Source organism: Gobius niger (assembly GCF_951799975.1).
Source record: "Gobius niger genome assembly, chromosome: 18".
Lineage (NCBI taxonomy): Eukaryota > Metazoa > Chordata > Actinopteri > Gobiiformes > Gobiidae > Gobius > Gobius niger.
This window is the reverse complement of record NC_136869.1, coordinates 24,511,477-24,534,406: the sequence shown is the minus strand read 5'-3', so window position 1 is coordinate 24,534,406 and position 22,930 is coordinate 24,511,477. Positions and strand designations below refer to the sequence as shown.

At 43.4% G+C, this 22,930-nt stretch overlaps 1 protein-coding gene across 1 annotated transcript in view; it reads left to right on the top strand.

Annotated features, from left to right (window-relative positions):
* The window catches only part of LOC306977553 (cadherin-7-like), a 368,395-nt gene extending 346,444 nt beyond the window's left edge, over nucleotides 1-21,951 (top strand). The window contains exon 11 of the mRNA XM_079575930.1: nucleotides 20,149-21,951. Within this exon, the coding sequence (XP_079432056.1) occupies nucleotides 20,149-20,666 (518 nt within the window). The 3' untranslated portion in view covers nucleotides 20,667-21,951. The remainder of the gene's footprint in view (nucleotides 1-20,148) is intronic.
* The last annotated feature ends 979 nt before the right edge of the window (nucleotides 21,952-22,930 follow it).

Here is a 22,930-nt window from a genome sequence, read left to right as displayed (position 1 = left end):
AACTTGACTGCCACCGGTGCGGAGAAAGCAATACACACTAATGGAATCACAAAGAAGAAGCTAATATGCTAACGGGCAAAGCTAACTGCGGGCTAACGTCACTTTAAACAGTATTTACAGCAAAGTTTGAGTGAAAAGAAATATTTCCATTGTATAATTGGATGCACAGTAACCCTCTCTCCCTTCACCTTTCCTGTCAGCGTAGTATTTACTCTCCAAGACAATTAATAAGTTAAAAAATCGTAACTTGCTACGACACCTGCAGTTGCGCTTATGGCCTCTAGGGGGAAGAGTTACTTAGTACTGCTTTAAAAGCAAAGCCCTCATCTTAGCTGAAATCAAAGTGTAACCATAATTACAAATCAGATGCATATAGGGGCTGCAGAGGACTGTGATTGCTCTTTCCTTACTTCAGTCTGCTTTCTCTAATCAGTTGTACAATATGTACAATGCCCTGGGCCTCCTATAGCATGACTGCTTGAAAATCAAGCCTCACTGAGATCAGGATTATTTTTGTGTCCTTACAATACATAGAAAAGAAAACAGTTATTACTGCCCTGACGAACTTAGAGCCTCTAGAACTTCAGAAAACTTTCCACACATTTACAGATATTTACTTAAGATGACAAGCAGTCCCTCCCACGTGCCAATGTAGCAGATTGAAAATACATTGTTGTTGAAATCAGTGCACACCTGAAGAGAGTCGTTCACTCCGTCTGTGGGAGTGAGAGATGATGTGTTGGCTCGGGTTAGATGGAGGAAAAAGGAGTGAAGATGAGCAAAATAATTCTTTTGTTTCCATTATTTCAAGCAAACTAACACAACATAAAATTGAAAATATTTTTGCCCCAAGAAAAGTAGTTTCATAGTTGTAGGTGGGAGGCACAAATAAACAAAAGCCAGATCGAACTTTGAGAATATTGCTCCGTCGGTAAATCACTCAATGGAACCAAGTGCGTCTCACGACCAATGTGTGGAACTGAAGAGCTCTGTCCACGCACTTCCCTGACCAACACTAATTCACACCTGTCGCACCTGTAATTAAAGTGTAATCTTTGTGCATTCAAGGCTCAAGAAGGTCCTTGGATTCCCGGACCGAGCGACGCCTTTTCTCTGTGGAGTGTTCTCGTTTTCCTGCCAGGGTCACTTTTCTCTTTGGTTGAACTGGCTTAAACATTTCTCTCGCTCTACCCTCCAACTGTTTTTTCCTTCCACCAAGGCCCCAACCTAACGTTTGTCTGGATTACAGTAAAATCAAGGTCAATGCCATGGTCTTGTTTCGACATCTGGTTCTTCTCAAGTCAAGGGAAGCAAAGCTGGAATGAAATGTAGTACTGTTATCGGAAAACATACTAAAAAGACTTTGACCATGGGCAGAACCAGATCTCCATCAGGTTTATATGACGTTTATTTGTATGTGGACAAGTGAGCGTGCGGACATTTACTGAAAATTGCGCTGAAGACCCTCCTGGCATGTGTTTGACGATAACACAACATTGTTAAAAGCTCCAGAAAAGATCTTACTCCTACTTCCTCCCCCCACTAAGGTCACTGTTTAAAGGTTTGTAGAGACTGCAGTTAAAATCAAGGTCAACGGCGCTCGTCCTGTCGCGCCATATGTCGAGATGTTAGCGAAGGCGCTTGTAAATGCGCGCTCATTTACATACCCTTTAAGGCGGGAGCAGTCACCTGGCGGCTGCGTCGGCGCTCGTAAAACAGCCGGGAAAGAGCACTTCCATCAGGGCGCGCGCGGCTGTTTTACGCCCCGGTGATCTTCATTGAGTTTTGTCGGATCTAAACAGCGGCGCAGACCCACTACGGTGATGGGGTCAAAGAAGTGTGCGCTCGTCCCCTTGGAAGTTTTTATATTGTACCAGAGACAGCTCGAGTACTTGAGAAAACTTTAAAAGGTAATGTGTGTAGGATGAGCTGTTAGTGGTTTTAAAAAGGGCACACGTACAACTGCCTTAAGCTGCAGATGAGGACACGAGCCAAGACAGCTAAGGACCCCCACAAATGCACTGGCAGTAATTAGGACCAGTGATTGTTGAGTCAGTTTAGTTTACTTCCAAAATGGCTTTAGTCATTTGATCTGGCAACCCTAAGTGTGGGGCTGACAGACTGGATCTTCGAGAACGCCCTCGAACGGTGACGTTTAATGAAGCTACAGTCAAGTTGGGGCTTTGACCTAAATCACAGCTTATAATTAATTTATTGGAGAAATGTTCTCTTATATGTGGCCCGCGACCCGCCGTGGGAGCTGAATTTCGGCCGTGACCCAAAATGAGTTTGACGCCCCTGCTCTAAACATTAGTGACGGATGAAGAGGGAGAAGTCCAGATGTTCACGTGCATTTTAAAAGACTGTCCAAGAAAAATATGATCAAGTTATTCAAATACATTTGTCATATTTTTTGTTGCTTTTTACCATGTTACAATGATGTTTTTTCATCAAACACTTTACAAAGTGCACAGACGGTTCGAGTACTTGGAACAACTCTAAAAAGAGTACATGGAGAAAAGAAGGTTCCATTCATTGGTTTTGTTGCCAAACCTTGAACCTGGCGGCCGGGGCTAATGGATTTCTTCTTGGCCCTGTACAAATTCAGAGACAAGGGTTTTGTGTCTTCAAGAAGGCCTTCAAAAGAACGTTGTGGATATGATCAAAGCTTCATAATAGGCAGTGTTCAGATGTCTGTACTTGCTTATATATGCCTCTTAAACCTGAACAAAATAAGGGTTGAAGGATGTTCATGTACACGCAGCATCAAAATGAGAGCAGCACTTTTTTTTTTAATTTCTAATTGGATTTTGTTGAATGCCACTCTTAGTTGTTCAAAGAGTCGTCATCATTGAAAGAAGAAACATTACCCGCCTCAGATTTTTTTTTCAAAAATGTTCACGAATTTTGGTTCTGTCCGAACAGTGAATGTAAACTCCTAAAAACCACGAGAATTCAGCCTGCTGGCAAGGTTACTGGAAATCCAGTAATCCCCAAAATGTTGAGCACTGGCCCAAGGAAATTATGTCTGTAGTACAAATGAAACAGATTCGCATGGACAATATGGAAGATCTGTGGCTATCTGGGGGCCCTTTCTGGCTCAGTGCCATGCTATCACATCTGGATTATTACATCTGTTGTCATTATTAGTGTGTAAACTTGACAATGTTGTACTTGTCAGTTGCTTTGTTTTCTTTTGTCTTAGGGCACACAGGCTCTAGTTAGGTCGACCTGAGAGCGGTGCTTTTAGGTCAGTTTGAATCCAAGCGCAGCACTTTACGCCGGTCTGAAACAGGTGATCTCAGAGTTCCTCTCTTTGCACATCAGCTTCACTGTATTTATCCACGAGGGAGAGGAGTGACCGCTGTGTAACATCAGGGAAGTGCAGGTTGATGCCTGTTGTCATGGAAATAAGTTAGCTGAACAGCTGATCGTTGTCATGTGGTGAGGATGCGTGTTTGGTGTGAGCGCGTGTGAACACGGACTGAACTAACTTTGAAGTGAATGCAGTTGGAACTAGGGCGGACTCGGCTCGACTCACAAGACGCTCCAACATGTGTGAAAATGACCTCACTCTTGTCTTATTAAAAAAATAATAGTTACTACCGGACAAATATGATTATAATTAAGTATGCTCACCTGCCCCCTCCGTCTACACACAACCAGCGCCCGGGCAAAAGGTGAGCACCTACCAGTGCCGCTAGCACAACAGCTACTTATAAAGATTCACATTTTTACTGCGAGAAATGCAGCAGTTCCATCATGCAGTGCTTGTAGTTGAGCGGATCAGAGGCGCTCACACCAGGCAAAAGGGACTTATACTTGAAGTGGTTTTTAATTGTTTTTTATCGATTATTTATCGTAATTGATGGACGATGGATGCAGGGAGAACAATCAAAATCCACATGGAAAGACTGTGAATAGAGTTCCATAAAGGGATATTTCAGGATTTTTGACATAGGGCCTCATTTCCTAGTTATCCAGAGTGTTGCTAACTTCTGGAGATATTTTTTTTTTTTTGTAATTCATGCAGTTCTTATATTTGAAGAGTTATGTGGCACTAGGCTAGTGCTAGGCTAGCGCATTTCTACGATATCAGCTACACTGCATTAAAAACAGTCTGACCCGCTTCACAGAGCACCTGAGGCAAATCACTTATAACACCAGACTAACCATATAAATGTCTGTGTTGATAGAGTAATTTTAACCATTTTGCATTTAAAACACCTTATATTTGAGCAGCATCAGCTTCGTGGTTGTATAAACTACGCAGCGGCGGAGTGATCTGATAGAAAATAGTCCCTCAAAATGCGATCATTCAAGTGATGCAGGGTCAGTAATATTCCAAAGATTAATTATCGACACAGACTAACTATGGTAAGTCTGGTGTTATAAGTGATACCATAGACATGCACTATCCTAGCACCACAAAACTCTTCAAATATAAGAACTGCATGAAATACAAAACATCTCCACAAATCAGCAACACTCTGGATAACTAGGAAATGAGGCCCGATGTCCAAAATCCTGAAATATCCCTTTAACTCTTGGTTCGAGGCTGCCATTCTGCAACAGCTGATACCATTCTGTGCAGCTTGGTCGCAACGCAGTTTCCCACCATTCGGATCAAGTTTGTGTGTTATTGAAGTTTTTGTATCCCCTCCACTGAATGCAGCTGAAGAGGTTAGGATGCAGCTTGCGGTTTCAGACACAGCCCGGTCTTTGTGTGCGTCCTCAGATGTCCCTAAATCGACTTCTCTCCCTCTCTCTCCCTTTTCCTTTCCCTTGAATTGGATCATTCCCTCCATTCTGCGCGTCTCTGCATATTCAGCTGTCCATCTTCCCCCGCATGAAAAGGCCCGTCCTCTTTTATTCCCTGCCTCCCCGATGGGCCGTCATCAGGGCCTATTTCAATCGGTAGGTAGCAATTCAGCGCAGTGATTGTGCGTGATTGCATTGTTTTGGACGACGAAGCGAGGCCCCTGGATTTGTGTCATTCGCCTCCTTCCGTCTGCGAGACGGTTTGGATTTTTCCTTTCTTTGTCTGCCCGCGCATCAGTCAATCCGAGCCTGTGATTTCAGACGTCTGATAGCTAGAATGCGCGCAGCGATGGAGGGTTCCTCCTTGGGTATCATAGTAATCACGGGACAAGGAGTGAAGAAGTGCAAGTGCGTCTGTTGGTTGAAAGTATGAGTTTGTAGATGCATGAATTCTAATGACCGATGGGGTTTTTGGGGTCCGATACTGATATGAAGCCAATATAATATGGGCCAATATTTGAAGTAATTTCATCTGATGTGATCTTTTTTTAAATCTCTCAAAGTTATTTTTTATAGGAAAGCTTTCAGTCATAGGAATACATCTAATCCAGGTTGACCGATGTGGGTTTCTCTCAGGCCGATGCAGATATAAACCAACGATTTTTTGGGCCAATTTTTTTATTTTATTTTTATGTCTCATCTCCAATCCTGTGTATGATGCTTCTAACTGTGTCAGTGTTGAACTGTGACAGCAGGGGGCGTTGTATGAGAGGCATAGAGCTGATTTATTCAGGACATGTTTAGTTACCCCCTCTTGGAACCGCAACCATAACGTGGTGGAGGGGTTTGAGCACCTGAGGCGCATTGAGTTGCCTTGTGTACGAAATGCTGGTATAAATAAAGTTGCCTTGCCTTGCCTTGAATGATCCTGGGAGCTCTGTTGTCGGGGGGGTTCGTGCCCCTGGTAGGGTCTCCCATGGCAAACTGGTTCTAGGTGACGGGTCAGACAAAGAGCGGTTCAGAAGCCCCTTATGAGAGACCAACAGGCCCAGTTAGAATCGTGAGGCCGTCCTTCTGTGGACCCACCACCTGCAGGAGGAGCCATAGGGGCTGGTGCAGTGTGATTTGGGCAGCTCCAAACAGCTGCCCCCACGACCCGGCAACGGACAAGTGGAAGAAGATGGATGGATGGATGGATGGATGGATGGATGGATGGATGGATGGATGGATGGATGGATGGATGTTTAGTTACTTCATATGGACCTCAATTGAAAGACAAAAATCAGCAGATTCCAAAACAAAAAGGGTTAGTCTCTGTCTCTTGTAGTTCTGAAAGTCGACGACATATCAATTCAACCTGGACAGACTCAAACAGACGAAAGCGGTGATTAGGAAGATTTATTGACATGTATATTAGTTTTGGCCATCAGACCCCGGCAGTAGACATCGATGTATGAAAGTCAGTATGGATAAACAGCTTGTAGTTAGGGATGCCTTCCCCCGGAGCCTGGACACTGGTGGTGGTATGGAAGACCCGTGAAGCCGCAGCAGGTAGAAGCCGTGGATGGAAGAGGCGGAGATGGGGTGGAGATGGGGTGGAGGCGGGTCGCAGCGCAGCTGGGAAGCGAACGAACCATGATTGCTGGGGCTTAAAAGCGGGACCTGCTATGGAGGTGCGGCTCTTACGCTGATGGCTGAGGTGGAGGTGTGGCCCTCTCGGAAGCGATCATTGGCTGGAGGTATGTGATGCTGAAAATCGTCTCCCAGGTTGAATTAACGCCTAGGCTTCATTTAAATTCACACAACTTGTGACTGATTTTCACCCTAATGTTTCTCCCCTGAGGCAGAGGAAGTTGTAGAAGAGATATTGGCCAATATTGTAACATATCCAAATAATCTAATAATATCCCAAATAATTTGTAACATGCACTTTGACTACATACTGCCTGGTGTTTAGCTTGGGTAGAAAGTTTTTCATTTATTTTGGTTGTTTTTTCGGTTAGTGTCAGAAACGTATTGAATCTCAAAGCAGGTTTACAATGTTGCAATGACAAAAGTGCAAAGACCAAGTTCTGCAATCACAGGCTCATGTCCGTCCTCCTCTGCACAGAGGTAAAGCGGCTGCAGGTGTGAAGGACACTGACACTGGTTGGCAGTTCAATTGCAGCAAAACCCGACGTATGTGTACTGTGTCTTTGGGCAATACAAGACAATCGCTTTCTTTTCTGTGGCAGGAACCTTGTCAAAAATAGATATACGCTTCAGTGCCACTGGACCAACCTGTCAGGCGAGCGGGGACACTTCCCCAGATTCGAGCCAAGGTCTTGGTCAGGAGATGGGGGGAGGGGGGAGGAGAAACTAGCCTTAGTCTCAGAAAACATGGGAGAAAATACAATAACCAGAGTCGAGCGCTCTGATATTTAGTTATTTTGTTTTATTCAGTTTAGCTTTGGTATTGTTTTAATAAGATTGTGTAATGTCAAGTTTCACCAGTTATTATTAGTATTGATGATGGGAGAGTGTGACCATTGTGCAAAGCCTTCTCCAGCACATCCCAAAGATTCTCAATCTGGAGTCTGTGGTGGGCAATCCAACTCATGCTCCCTGAACCACTCTTTCACAAGGTGAGCCCGATGAATCCTGGTGTCATTTTGGAACACAGTCAGGTCCATAAATATTGTGACATCGACTGTTTGGCTCTGTAAACCACCACAAAAGATTTGAAATGAAACAACAATGTTGTGCTTAAACTGCTGACTTTCAGCTTTAATTTGAGGCTATTTACATCCAGATCGGATGAACGGTGTAGGAATCCTTTTGTATGCGAACCTCCCACTTCTTAAGGGGCCAAAAGTAATGGGACAAAGTAACAATTATAAATCAAACATTTCCCTTTTTAATATTTGGTTGCAAATAAGCTTGTTCTTGAGACATTTTCCCCTCACTTTGGCCTTCAGCAAGTGAAATGCTGCTCAATTGGATTCATGTCAGGCGATTGACTTGGCCAATGAATAACATTACATTTTTTTGCCTTAAAAAGCTCTTTGCACTGTGAAGCGGTGTCTGAATATGAGGAAATAATATTCCCCCAAACACTTCAGAATTCATCCTGCTGCTTTTGTCAACTGTCACATTATCAATAAATACAAGGGAACCAGTTCCATTGGCCCAGACAAGCCCACGCCATGATGCTGCACCACCATGTTTCACTGATGAGGTGGAATGTTTTGAATCATGAGCAGATCACTCTGGTACTAGTTGATCTTTGTCTCATCTGTCCTGGGACATTGTTTCAGAACTGTAAACTGGTTAACCGTCTGTATTCTCTTCTCTTGATTGTTGACTTTGACACACACACACACACACACACACACACACCACCTCCTGGAGAGTGTTTCTGATCTGACCTGTTGTGTAGGTTTTTTTTTCACAAGGAAAATAATTCTTTGGTCATCCACCACATTTGTCATCCGTGGTCTTCTGGTGTTGTTGAGCTCACCGGTGTGTTCTTTCTTTTTAATAATGATCCAAACTGTTGATTTAGTCACACCTAATATGTTTGCTGTCTCTCTGACGGGTTTGTTTTGATCGTTCAGCCTAATAATGGCTTGCTTCATTGACAGTGATAGCTCTCCAAGTCACATTTAGATTTACAGTACAGTGTCCAAAATACAAATGAAATGAACTTCTCATCTGTTCCTCATGAATGGGATATTGAGGGTAGAGCAGACACCAGGCCATGGAACAGCTGAGCAGCCACTTGTCCCATTACTTTTGGTCCCTTCAAAAGTGGGGGACACAAATTAAAGCTGAAAGTCTGCTGTTCAAGCACATCTTGTTTCATTTGATATCGACTGTGGTGGTTTATAGAGCCAAAAAGATAAGAATGTAGTCGATGTCCCAATATTTATGGATGGATGGATATGCTTGTGCCATCAGGGGAAAAGATGTCTATTCTGGAATAACCTGGTCATTCAAGCTGTTCAGGGCACAGAGTTTTACTGAACCTAGACCCGACCAACTGCAGCAGCCCCAGATCAGAACATCAGAACAGTTAGTTAAATCCAGGTGGACACTTCATTTCCGGGGTCAGGTAGTGAAGAACCAGAAAGTCCTGGTTAAAGACCCCAGTATCGGGAAAGTCCTTGGTTAGAGATTTCTTTTGAAGATGGAGTAGTGGATGGACCTGATGGTTTTCTGCAGGGGCGTCGGACTGGGGGGGATAAAGGGTACTGTGTACCCAGGGCCCAGAGCTGGGTGGTGGCCCTAAAAAGTGCTGCAAAAAGCGTTCTGTGTTGTACTTTCTAAGTTTCCTCATAATTGATACTATAAGAATTGAACACAATCGGGCTGAAATACAACGGTTGCTAGACAGAATTTTGCACAAACAATAATAATGGATGAATTTAAAAATGTGCCAAATGGTTCAGCCGGCTTCAAATATGGTGCGAGACTAAATGAGGCTGAAGCCCTTGAGCTTTTTTGTTCATGAGACAACATATATATAAGATTTCTTTTTTGCAATATAGCATTTTAATGCCTACTTTAAAGTCACACATTTGTTATTCCCAGCACAAATATCCCATGTCCCTGGTGCAGTCGTCCTGTTTAATGTGGTCTGCTAATAATCATTATGCAGAATATTCCACCACCAATTTAAATATCTATATCACTACCGGGATTGAAGATTATTCAATTTCTGTAACTGAAGCCAATCCAGATGAAATTTCAAGTCAAACATCGAGTACACAACAAACAAAAACAAAACAATGAACTAAGTATCCAGGACTAATCTAGATTTTTAGGTCACTGTATATAATAAAGTTATAATAGAAAATAAATCAGCTGCACTGTCAAACCACTGTTATGTGGTTAAAGAACGAGAAATAAGAGGGGGGCCCAAAATGATAGTTTGTACCTCGGGCCCAGAATTTGGTGCTACGCCCCTGGTTTTCTGTAGCCAAGGTTTGAAGGTTGTAAGTACACGCTATAGACCACAAGCATAATTTTGCCGTTCACCCCATAGAGACAATACAACCTTCACAAGAAATACATGCTCAGGTGTAACTGGTTGCCAATAGACGCGGTTGTACATTCTCAAACACTCATCTGATTCACATTGAAATCCATACCGAGCTTCATCCCTGCCTCTTGATACTCTTTTGTCCACATTGGCTCAGGCCGCACTCACTCATCATGTAAGTGGCCATTTATCATCCACTTGATATTTTTAGATTTAATTACCGGCCCCGTCCGTCTGAACAAATGCTCCGAAAGCGCTGCGTCGATATTGCATTAAAACGCGTTTTATTGATACAGTCACCTTTGTCTCGTGCAGAAAAGTCCCCGCCGCGCCGACAATCTTTACATTTGTATTCTGCGCGGTTCTCCGGAGGCCCAATTAGGACATTACTCCAATTCTCCGGGCGGCTCTTTCTGAGCCTTTTTACCTTCTATAAATCATCCTCTCCATCCATGCAATGCTAATTCTTTTACCGTATGCACCTCTGTCCGTCCCGTCGGCCCGGTGCAGGCGACGTACACCGCGATCTTTACGCTCCGCTGTCCGCGTTGTAAAGCCGCTAATGTGTTTGTCCGTTTAACTGTGTAATTATCCGGCGCGGCTAGCTCGACACGGCTAAAAATAAGAAACAAAGGGCTGTCGGAAGGAAGGGAAAAGGCCGGGAGAGTCAATTAAGCGCACATTTGTTTTACATAATGAGTCTGCAATGGTAGCCGAGGAGGGAGGGAGGTGAGCGCTAAATGCTAATGGCGCAGCGAAAGAGCAGGTCAGGTGAGAAGCACAAAGCTAATGGGTATTGCAGGAGACAGCCAAGAAAAACGGAGGGGGGGGGGGGGTGTGTCGAGGTGGACTTGGGAGAGTCCATTCCGAAAATCTCGAATGCGAAATGAGGGAAAAGTTATGGTATAATTATTGTACATACGGATAATGGGGGCTTTACTGTTTCCGTTGTGGGGTTGGCTTACTGAGCATGTTTTGGCCTCTGATACTGTTGTGCTTGGCCTTGACTTCCATGGTGTAATCACAGTGAGAAAGTCTTGATCTGAAGTCAAATACACTGCCTGAACCCAACCCGCCCCCCCAAAAAATGGCCACCTGGATTTAACTTTTCTGATCTGGGGTTGCTGCAGTTGGTCAGGTCTAGGTTCAGTAACAAAATGTGCCCAAAGAACTGATGACCGGAACCTCCTGAATGACCAGGTTTCTCCATTAATGGATTTCTTCTTCCCTAATGGCACACGTCCTTTTTCATAGTTCTGATCTTAAAGGGATATTTCAGGATTTTTGACATAGGGCCTCATTTCGTAGTCATCCAGAGTGTTGCTGATTTCTGGAGATTTTTTGTAATTCATGCAGTTCTTATATTTGAAGAGTTTCGTGGCGCTAGGCTAGTGCATTTCTATGGTATCAGCTAGCCTGCATTAAAAACAGTCTGACCCGCTCCACAGAGCACCTGAGGCAAATCACTTATAACACCAGACTAACCATATCAATGTCTGTGTCCATAGAATCATGTTTGGAATATAACTGACCTTGCATCACATGAATGATCGCATTTTGAGGGACTATTTTCTAGCAGATCACTCCGCCGCTGTGTAGCTTATACAACCACAAAGCTGATGCTGCTCAAAGATAAGTTCTTTTAAATGCAAAACGGTTAAAATGATTCTATGGACACAGACATTTGTATGGTTAGTCTGGCGTAGGGCTGCTCGATTATTGAAAAAATAATAATCACGATTATTTTTGTCATAATTGAAATCACGATTATTCAAACGATTATTTGTTGCCTTTAAAAAAATCCATCAAAAAAGACAAAAATCCAGCAGAAAAAAAGACAAAAATCCAGCAAAAAAGTGACAAAAATCCATTAAAAAATGACAAAAATCCATAAAAAAAGACGAAAATCCAGCAAAAAAAGACAAAAATCCAGCAAAAAAGTGACAAAAATCCAGCAAAAAAATTACAAAAATCCAGCAAAAAAAGACAAAAATCCAGCAAAAAAGTGACAAAAATCCAGAAATTTAAAATAAAAAATCGATTTTTTGCGATTATGCTAATTTTGTAATCGTTTACTGTTGTAATCGTAATCGAATTTCGATTAATTGCACAGCCCTAGTCTGGTGTTATAAGTGATTTGCCTCAGGTGCTCTGTGGAGCGTGTAACACTGTTTTTACTGCAGGCTAGCTGATATTGTAGAAAGTGCTAGCCTTACACTAGCCTAACACCACAAAACTCGTCAAACATAAGAACTGCATGAATTACAAAAAAAAATATCTCCAGAAATCAGCAACACTCTGGATAACTAGGAAATGAGGCCCTATGTCAAAAATCCTGAAATATCCCTTTAACCCCATTGAGAGTCTTTGGGGTGTGCTGGAGAAGGCTTTGCGCAGTGGACAGTGGTGCAAAATGAATGAGACACTGGATCGTTGGACATTGCAGAAGCTCATTGAGACAAAGCTACGGTGAACCAAATATTAGAACCTTACTGGCATATTTGCCTATACTGCATGGTGGAGGAGGGTTGAATCAGTATTCTTATGGCTGAAAGCCCTTTCTACAGACCAACCAACTAGCCTGTTCAGTATGAGGAAATAACAGACCATAGTTCATATGTGCTGGGCTTTGAACTTTGTGACAGTTTTTGTTTCTTATGGATTGCCCTAGGAACTACAAATACATCAGCAATAAACTAAGACTAGTAATCTGCATTTTGACACTTAGCATGGAATTTTCAGTTGCCTTCCCGCCCAATTTTTAACAATAGGCTCTTTAGAATGTTGTGATGTCGGGTGAACACAACCGACTGAGTTGTATGTGTGGGAAAGGTCATCAAGAGGAAGAAGACTTCTCCGGCATTTCCTATCTCCTGGAACCTTCTTTACTTACACAGAGTCTAAAAAGAGTCGCAAGTGAACTCCTTTTTTTCTTTCTTTCTAGCAATTACACTTTTTCAAATTCTCGTTTAAAAGAAGAAAAAAAAAATTGTACTGACAAGCATCTCTTGAAACATTTTCAATGACACCGACCGATGCTCTGTGATTAATATTTCTTTGGAAAATTGCCGTACACGAGAAAACGAGCGTAATTCTCCACAACAGCTCGGCCCTGGAATATTGAAAAAAATCAAAATGAGAAATTATATTCAGCGCTGCGCTGCAGGAACACGAGGCCAACCGAAAGCGCTCACCTTGTTCCCCATTGATTGTACAGAGCGGATTACGGCACAAAACAATGCCGCGCCGCATTGATTGCTATTTTCCATTTAGTCGTCGTGATCGGTAATTGTGTTATGAAGGGTATAGGCCAGCCTTCACTTAATTATTATTTTTTTTATTTTTCTTCTCCATACGGCTTGGCTAAACAGACTTCGAGCGATTCCTATTGGTATTCCAAGCACATCTCCTCTGACTGGGATGCTGGCGGTCTTCCACTGCCTTTCTAGACATTAAACCTTAAAGAGCTCTTCTGGAAAAGGCCCGGAGAATATTCCCATCTCCGTGCGCCACTTTGTAATTCACTTTGGTGCCATTGGACTGGATGGAATTTCCAAAGAGTGGACCTTGCTACAATCAGAGGCAACACTGCTCGGCTTAAAAATGTTTGGCATCCCGTCTGGAAGCGCGACCGGGGGCTTAAAGTTATTGGTTGTGGCGGAAAGCACTCCCCCCATGTGCAAGCAAGGCAGTTTGATCGACCGCTGTGGTTTCCAACCTGCGGTCGGGCCCTTCTGGGGGATGGAGCTTTATCTGGTCAGAGGGTCAGGTCTAGAGATGCACCGATCCAGCTTTTTTGCTACCGATACCGATGCTGGGGTCCGAGTGTCTGCCAATATCCGATATTTACTGATACCAAGATGTGTTCTTAAAAGTGGCTTTCTCTGAGTGAGAAATTTGATTGTCTTTTCTCCATTTGTAAGATCAATAAAGTCATATTTTATTGATCAATTATCAATTATACCTATGGATAAACTCTTGGGTAAACACTTAACAAGGATTACAATATCCCTGGGTATACGCCAGGCTTAAGGTCACACAAACAACTCAATAATAATAACAATGCATCAGCTTTATATTGCACTTTTCTGGACACTCAAAGACGCTTTACATTGCATTATTCAGCTATTGTAGCCACAGCTTCCCTGGGGTAGACTGACCGAAGCAAGTCAACCAGTTTGCTCCATCGGCCCCTCCGACCACCACCAAACACTCAGTCACTCACTACCAAACGGTCTCCCATCCAAGTACCGACCAGGCCCTTCCCTGCTTAGCTTTTGAGAGACTCAGATCTCAGGCGGTGTGGCCACATAGCAAAAGTCATACCGCCTTTGCTATGTTGCCATAGCAAAGGTGGTATGACTACAAACTTAACTCACATTAAGTGATCTGATTATTAGAAATATGTAGATAATTCTTTAACTAAAATACATACACTTGCCTTCAGCAGTTTTATTTTTTTAGGCTATAGGTATTTCTAACATAGTTTCTGTCCCAGCTTTGATTTGTTTTCATTAGCATTAGCATGCTTCCACTAACTTAATAAGCATGCTATTGCTAACTGCAGAATTTTGCACGTCTGCAAAGGTTAAAATTAACTCAGGTTCTTGGCTTTACAATGACATACAGCATGCCCATATTCACTTAGATTTAGGTGGTAAAAGTTGTGTTTTTAAGGCGCTGAGAGCCAAAACTGGTATCGGTTCAGTATCAGATACTTGTAGCCGACACCCTATAACATGTTTTTTCAAGTATCGGCTCCGATAACCAATACCAGTATGAGATCGGTGCATCCCTAATCAGGTCATAAGCAATTATTGTGAACAAATTAAATGGATTTTGTAATTCTCTCAACAATACATTTGGTAACTAAAAAGGCGTGGGCTTACAACAATGTATCACGCCTTCATTGTTGTTCCCTTGACAAACTTTTTATCAAGATGTTCGAACATTTTGCCACGCATTTGATTTATGATGATGACAGACTTCGAGAGAAATGGTGAGATCGTGCTACGCGTGTGTGTGGCATCACAAATACGGAATTTTTGCCGAATTTAAAAATGAGGGAAGAGTTAGACCCATGCATCACCCTGTTACAAGCCTCTTCTCAGTTCGTTGGAAACTTTATTTAGAGACAACGGAACTCGTGGCGTAAATCTGTTCAGCGATGAGCCAGAAATCCTGCCAAAATGAAGAGAGTTGTTGGCTGGTAAATAAACTAAGAAATGCCCCATGGGGATAAAAATGAGGACAAGTCCAGGAAAATGAGGACATCAGGTAAGGGTGACCAAATCGTTACCAGCCAAATGTAGGACAAGAAGCAGTTTTAAGAGGGACAATCAATTAAAGCAAAGTTGTTGTTTTCTTATTACTTCATGAATCACGAAGGGGACCCACGTGTCTCGAGCTTTGGAGATCAATTCCACACGTGTTTTGAAGAAGACTTGATGTCAACGTGTGAGCAGATGGTCCAAGAAACCTTCAAACATTCCCTCAACTTTTTTTTTCTTCTTCTGAAATCGGTTTGTGTGACCTGACAAAATCTTCCAACTTTACTTCGTGGAGAAGAAAACCGAGGGCTCCCCATTCATCTCCCACAACCTTCCCCCCACTGCTCTCTTATTAGACGCCGCGGAGTGTCGGAGTCGGGGCGCTGGCTGGGTCCCGCTCTCCGTGGGTGCCCTGCCCGGATACCGCAAAGCGAGAGAAAAAATATATGGGGCCCGGAGTGCGATATTTCACTGGCAGCGGCTTGACGTTGATGGATAGAGGATCATTAGACATTTGCCAGTTTGCTTGGGCGTAGAGTTATTTTCAGATATAATGTATGGGGGAGGCGATGGGAGCTGGGGCCGGGGTTCAGAAAGATCTCGAAGCGGCAAAAAAAAAACCCTCTGAAACGGTGCAAGTTTGGGGCGAGTCACGAAGCTAAATGTAGGTACTGTTTGCGTGTTGCATAACGATTACTCGCAGAAGACAGTCAGTTGATTTGCTTCCAGATGTCATGAAGGAAAAGAACATTCAAATGAGCATGTAGATGGACTTTTTGAGCTTTGAACCATGTTAGAACAGTGGAAGTTTGATGAATATCTGAGTTGCATTTCACTCATTCACAAGCAATTTATTCAACCGGAAAGATGATAAGTGTGGCCTGGCTTAGTTGAAACAGGTTCTTGCTTCTAGTGTTTCTAGTGTTCTCTCATTAAAAACAGACAAGAGCTGTGTTTTGACCCGCTCACGCACCTTTGAGTGATCTCTTGAATCTTCCCCAGTGACTATTTGTAGCAGAAATCTCCTCTTGAGGTCATACGTTTCTAGGAAATGCTCTCCTTACTTCTTGATCTCTTGCTCCTGGGTCCTGGGTCCTGATCCTTGCCCCTATTCCTCCATCACGTGATAATGTCAACCATAGCCCCTGTGCCCTTATGAACTAAGATAAGATAAGATAAGATAAACCTTTATTGATCTCACAAAGGAGAAATTCACTTGTTACAGTCGGCGTTCAAGAAGAAGAGTTAATAAAGTGCAGCTGATACAGAGATACTAGGGGGTAGGGTTAGGGGGTTGGCCTAACCCTAACCCTAACCCTAACTAGGGGGTCGGACAATGCAACCATTCTCACTCAGCACGGGAAACAACAGGGGAAGTTACATCACCAAAAAAACACTACATCACCCATACAATCGCAAGACATAAAATGCTCATATTCTCCTGACCCACTGACCTGAATGATTGTTTAAACATGCATAATCCTAATCATCTGAGTGACTTCAAATTTTATTTATAGAGCCCTTTACAACACTCAAGGCGACCAAAGTGCTTTACAATAAAACCACATAGAATCCATTAAAAACATTCATACAACCAAACAATTAAACAGATTAAATGTACTAAAAGTGTCGCCGTGCTACTTAATGTTAAAAGCCATTCTGAATAAATGCATCTTGAGCCTGGAGGAACCCTGCACTCTGGAATCTGAAGACTGGACGGTCTGCAGTCTTGGCCCGTCTGCTTCTGTGGTTCTCCCCAAGGTTTCTCTTTTCTCCTGCCGGGTTTTTGAGTTTTTCCTTGCCGTGCTGGAGAGTCTGAGGACGGGGGACGCCCACGCCGCTCGTCGCCACCTCCTATTGGACATTATATTGGCCTGGATTCACCTGAACTTTTAATTGTCATATTTATTGCTCTGTTTTATTGCCTTAATGTTCGGTGCAGCCCTGTGAGGCGACTTCTGTTGTGATATTGGGCTATACAAAACCATTAAACTTGAAACTTGAACTTAAAACTGGATTTAAAAAGGCCAAAATCAGTGATGGTGCATATCAGGGGGCAGCTTGTTCCAGAGTCTGGGTCCAGCTACTGAAAAGGACCGATCACCCCAGTGCTTGTACTTGGTCCTGGGCACTTCCAGCAGGAGCTGGTTTGACGAACTCAAGGATCTGCCCGAGTCACGAATAGTTAAAAGTTCAGACAAGTATGAAGGGGCAAGACCATTGAGGGCTTTGAAAACAAAAAGAAGGATTTTAAAATCAATTCTAAAAGAAACTGGAAGCCAATGCAACGAAATAAGGACTGGGGTGATGTGCTGACGTTCAATGAAGTCAAACTGTTGCTGTGTTCAATAAACAACACTTTATAAACTCCACAGCTGCACTGGCTCAGAAAGATTCAAACATGACCCACCGTAGCGATATACTGGGAAAGACGATGATAAAAATGCTTCAGGTCAAATATAGACCTCTTGTTACCAAATAACTGTAAAAAAAAAAAAAAAAACATAAAACCACCAGCATATAGGGCAATGCTGAGGTACCCACAAATGCAAAACCAAATAAATGTACTTGAGTCTTTAACTAAATTTCTTTGTTTTTCAATTTTGGAAATATTGAATTTCAAGTCATCATGGCGCTGGATGCAGCAAAAGGACTGCACTGCACATGAATGGATTGTAAAGCAGTAAAGTCTCAAGAAAACTCGCTTTGTGTAAATGAGAAAAAATCCAACAGAGCTTGTTTGCCCGTTATAATGAGCAAACAAGCTCTGTGTATTTCAAGTCACCGGCTAATTAATGCATTAACTAAGGACAGCAGTATGTAGAATTCATCACAACGCGGCTTTTCTCTGCTCTGATGTAAACCGTTTCAGTTGCAGTTTGTTTCCCCTTTGCATGATGGTGTGTGACTTTGCATGTTATGAGGCTCATCATTTCAAATTGTATGCGGAGCGTGAAGAAGCAATACCCACAGCACACATTCAAAGATTCAAAGCTCCAAAAGTGACGATGGTTTTAGTTTTGAGGACTTTTTTTTCATCCTTATCAAAGTATGATCACAATAACTCTGCACCTCAGAGGACAAGCACTCACACTGGCCTCGAACCTGGAGTCTTATAGCACCGCCTTACCCACTGTACCATCGAAACATACACACTTATTATATTATTGTAGTTAGTGCAGAAGTTGGTATGTCCTTTTGTGCAGATGAATTCGATGTAGAGTGTGGCAGTTTGAACACACAGTAGCTCAGTTGGTAGAGCACTCAGTTACAAGGTTGTGTTGTCTCTCTCACAAAGTGTGTTATTTAACTTTATTTCCAGTCATAGAAAACAGTAGCTCAGTTGGTAAAACACTTGGTTGGTGCAGCTTTGTGGTTTAAAGGTTCTGAGCTCAAATCTCACAAAGGGACAGTGAGCTTTAAATCATTGTCTGAAATATTTTATGAGCCATACAACCTTGTTAAGATGAAAGAGAGATGGTGGCCGTTTCTCAAATGCAAGGATCTTTCCCCCGTTTGTCCACTTTGTTGACTCCCTCGGTGTTGGGCCCGAGTGTCCTCTCACCGCCATATTTGAGCTCAATTGGAACGGCCTCCGGAGTGAGCAGCTACATCATGTCACGTGTCAATTCATATGATAAAATGTCAATCTATGCTTACAAAAGCAACTGTTTCTTGAATTAAAGAGGCCAGAGGCCAAGCAGCTGTTTATAAAGCTGTTGAATGTCTTACTATTTGAACATTTTGGCCTGAATAAAATATAATATAATACAAATATGAAATATGTTTAGAAGGTGCAGGTTATCGCTCATAGCCTACAATTGCAACCATAGGCCTAATTTCCCAATAAATAAGCCTATTCATTAGGCCTTTCATGAAGTTTAACTTTATATAAACCTCATTTTGACATCTTTACCTTCTTACAACACTTCTGCCAATGATTGTATCATTACAGTGACTTTTTTGCATACAATGGAACAAAACTTTTTATAGTGAGTACAAACAAATATAAAGTTTTGGGAGAAAGGGGAAGGACAAAAAACAAGGTTGCAGTGCATCATGGGTAATATCAGCTCTCCGAGGCAGCGGAGGATCCACAGGTGCATCCTTGGTAAATGAGCCAAACGGAGGAGTACAAGGGGTCGAGTGGTCCAAGTGAACTGGCGCTGAGATGATGTAGATTCTGCCTGAAGTGGCAGAGACTGAGCTACGTATCTGGATGGGGATTTGAACCCACCTCCTCCAGGTGCGAGAATGGCTTTCAGTGTCTGCAACTTCACCACTGGACCACGCCACAACGGGTTAGGGCTAATTTGGTGTGAGAAAGCGGTGCATTGCAGGCTTTGGCCTCAGCGTCAGATCACCTGCCACTCAGAGAATTAACAACTTCACCTAAACAACTCATGGACACACCCTCTGAGAATGAATGAAATGCAAGGGATGTGAGACACACCAGGGCAGGACACAAAACAAATAAATCATTGGTTCAAGAGCAGCTGATGGAGGGTCCAAAGAGGAGAGACTCCTTATCAGGACCGGGCAGCCAGTTTTGGCAATCTCCAGGACAGTCTCCATGTCGAGGTGGTCCTGCAGCCGGGTCCAGAAAGGGTGGAGCGACAAAGAGATGGTTGAGGTCCTCAGAGGGCCCACCACACACAGGACAATCTCTGTCATAGCTGTCAGATGCAGTGTAATACGAGTATAAATCAGTCTGTGTTTCGACGTTTGCAAGCCTGGGTGAAGGGTGCCATAGGAATGTTCGGGCCCAAATGGACGCAATGTAATGCATGGGGTGTGAAAGCAACCAGGAGTGTTCAGCTGTGGGTGTTCTGAGTGCAGGGGCCACCAATCGCCTGACCGAGTCATTTAAATACATGTCAAAGTCCAGGGGAACTTTGTCCTTTTCATGGATGCCCCACCAGTCAAAGAGAGGCTCCTTGAATGAGATGTCTTCTTTCGATAATCCACAGGTACAGCAGGTATTGTTAAAATAGTGGTTTCCAGAATAAAGGAACGATACCCAGCCCTACTCCTCCATCATCATTTTTAAACTGACCCACTCTCCTAACTGTTGTCTCTCCCTCTTCTGCACAGTGATGGTTCTGCTGATCGTGATGATGCGCCGCCGTCGGAAGGTGCCTCTCATCCTGGAGGAGGAGCGGGACATCCGGGAGAACATCGTGCGCTACGACGACGAGGGCGGGGGCGAGGAGGACACCGAGGCCTTCGACATGGTCACGCTGCGCAACCTCAACGTCATGCGGGACCCCAGCGTCCGCCGGGACGTCACCCCGGACACGCCGACGTTCTTCCACTACGCCTCCGCCGCCCGGCCCCCTTACAAGACCCTCCCGGACAACGTGGTTTTCCGAGAGTTCATCTGGGACCGCCTCAAGGACGCCGACGTGGACCCTTCCGCCCCGCCGTACGACTCCTTGCAGACGTACGCGTTCGAAGGGAGCGGATCGGTGGCCGAGTCCTTGAGCTCGCTGGAGTCGCTGAGCACGGACTCGGATCAGAACTATGACTATCTCAGCAACTGGGGGCCACGCTTCAAAAAGCTGGCCGACCTGTACGGCAACAGCGAAGGGGCCAGTCGGGTTTTCTCATAGCCAAGTCTTTGTATCTCGACGCTCCTCGGACTCCTGGTGAAAGATGTTCCAAAAAAAAAAAAAGATGATAATTTATTGTTGACGGAGAAGGGTTTTGTCTGCCTTAGAGCATCGGAGGGGAAGATTCAAAGACAACACAAGAGATATTGAAAGGAAAGGACTCGGACTTCAAAGCTTTCGGTTTGTTTACCTCCCCGTATGGAATTTTTTTTTTTTCCTCTTCTTCTCAAAAAGCGTGCCATGGCGAGTTTGACACGGACTTCAAAAAGTGGCTCAACTTGGGAGGAAACCTTGGGAGCGCGAAAGACATTAAAGGTTCCAGGGGGAAAAAAACGGGCTTTGGGGCCGAAGCCTTGACTGCTGAATGAATTTGTGTCAAAGATTTTTTTTGGTTTTTTTTTCTTGGGAATAAGGAAAAGGGAAGGCACCTGTCCTCGCATCTCGCTTATGGTGCGTTCTTTTGCTATCTTTGTTCTCGGGCGAAAGGGGGTGAGGGTGGGGGGGGATAGAAGGACTAAAGTTTGCCATCAAAGCGCCGCGTCTCAAACGGCTAATCACTTGACTGTTCCGACGAGCGACGGTTTATATGTTAATGATCTCTTCTTCTGCGTTTTCCTTTGACGGGGATGATTTCGGCGAGAGTGTTGTGCCATAAACATTTCAACACGGAGCCTCATTACTCAAGGACTACGCTCGGAAAGTGCAACTAAACATTCATTTTCGGTCTTTGTCCTAAATATGCGATGGGTTGAGACAGCGTAAATGGCGGCCGCGAAAGACAAAGCGATGACTACTTTCCTAACGATACATTTTCAAGACGTGAGTGTCTCTTCTTAGTTTTTTTCTTTTTTTTTTCACTTTCCAACGCCAAGGCCACCGTATGATTTCTTTGCTACGAAATGTCAGGACTCACTTGTAATGCTTTGTGCGGGACGTGGGTCGAGTCATGCTCCGCTGAAGGTCAGAACAACAATGATTGCCAGATTAATGGCAAATAGACTGTAGAAAAATATAATCATTTGTTTCTGACGTGACGGGCCTTTCCCCGGGGCGAAGCGGCCGCGTGACTGTAAATGACTTTTTGCTTCTGTAGTTTGCAGAGTGCGGCGTGTAGTGTCATACACAAATGAACATGTGACGTTAATGGTTTGTCTATCGATGGTTAAAGGACTCTCTGTATGATAATCATGTCGTGCCGATATTTTTCACTTCATTTTTCAGCTTCAGATGTTTTCGTTACGATTGGTCGTCGACACGTGCAACCAATAGTTGTTATTTATTTTGAGGGAGCAGAATTGTGCAGATGTTTTTATCCTTTTTGCTGACATTAAATAAATTTACAATATGTTAATTAAGAGACTATGGTTTTCCTTTATTGTTTTTTTCTAATTCGGGGGAAAACAACGCGCGTCTGATTGGACTAACTTTAAAGTGAAAGAACCGATCATTTTAAAGCAAAAAAAAAAAGTTGATATTTGTGTGTATTTAACCTTGTAGTGACCCAGCGGCTGTATGAGTGGTCAGCATGACGCCTTTACTTTCCATCACAGTGGTCTCTACAGCGCTCCGGGATCACTTGTTTTGTAGGTTTTCTGGTGAGAGCCACCGTCAGCAGTGAAAACCTTCCCAACAATTGATCCCGGAGCGTCCTAGAAACCACTGAGATGGAAAGTAAAGGGGCCATGCTGACCATTGATACAACCACCAGAAATCAAATCACTACAAGGTCAAATACGCCAAAATATAAACTTTTTTTTTCCAACATAAAAGTTGCATGATGCACCTTTAAAGTTCAACTAAGCTAAAAAAAAAGGAGCGGTTCATGAGCTAACTTTAAACCTTAAGTCTTAATCCAGGGTGTCCAAACTTTTTTCCTGTGGGGCCGCATACTGAAGCGTACACAGGGTGAAGGGCCATAGGTGGTTAGTGTCGCAAAACCTTTAACTAGCAGAGGTTTAAATTGTGCCCCACACCTTAATTTCTGCTCAAAACCTTCATGCCAGCTCTGTCTCACAGTAAAAGGTTAGTTGTTAGGTTAGAATTGTGTGGAATTACTACATTTCAAATAAAAAGGACTATCTCTGATGATGTGTCCCGATTCAGCAAAAAGGCAGAGGGCCACCAAAAATTGGTCTGAGGGCCGCATTTGGCCCCCGGGCCGCACTTTGGACACCCCTGTCTTAATCTGAGTGGACATAAACCTTCACTTACTTATAAACGCCCCCTTTGACTTAAAAATGTTGAGATGAATTAACATTTTTGCT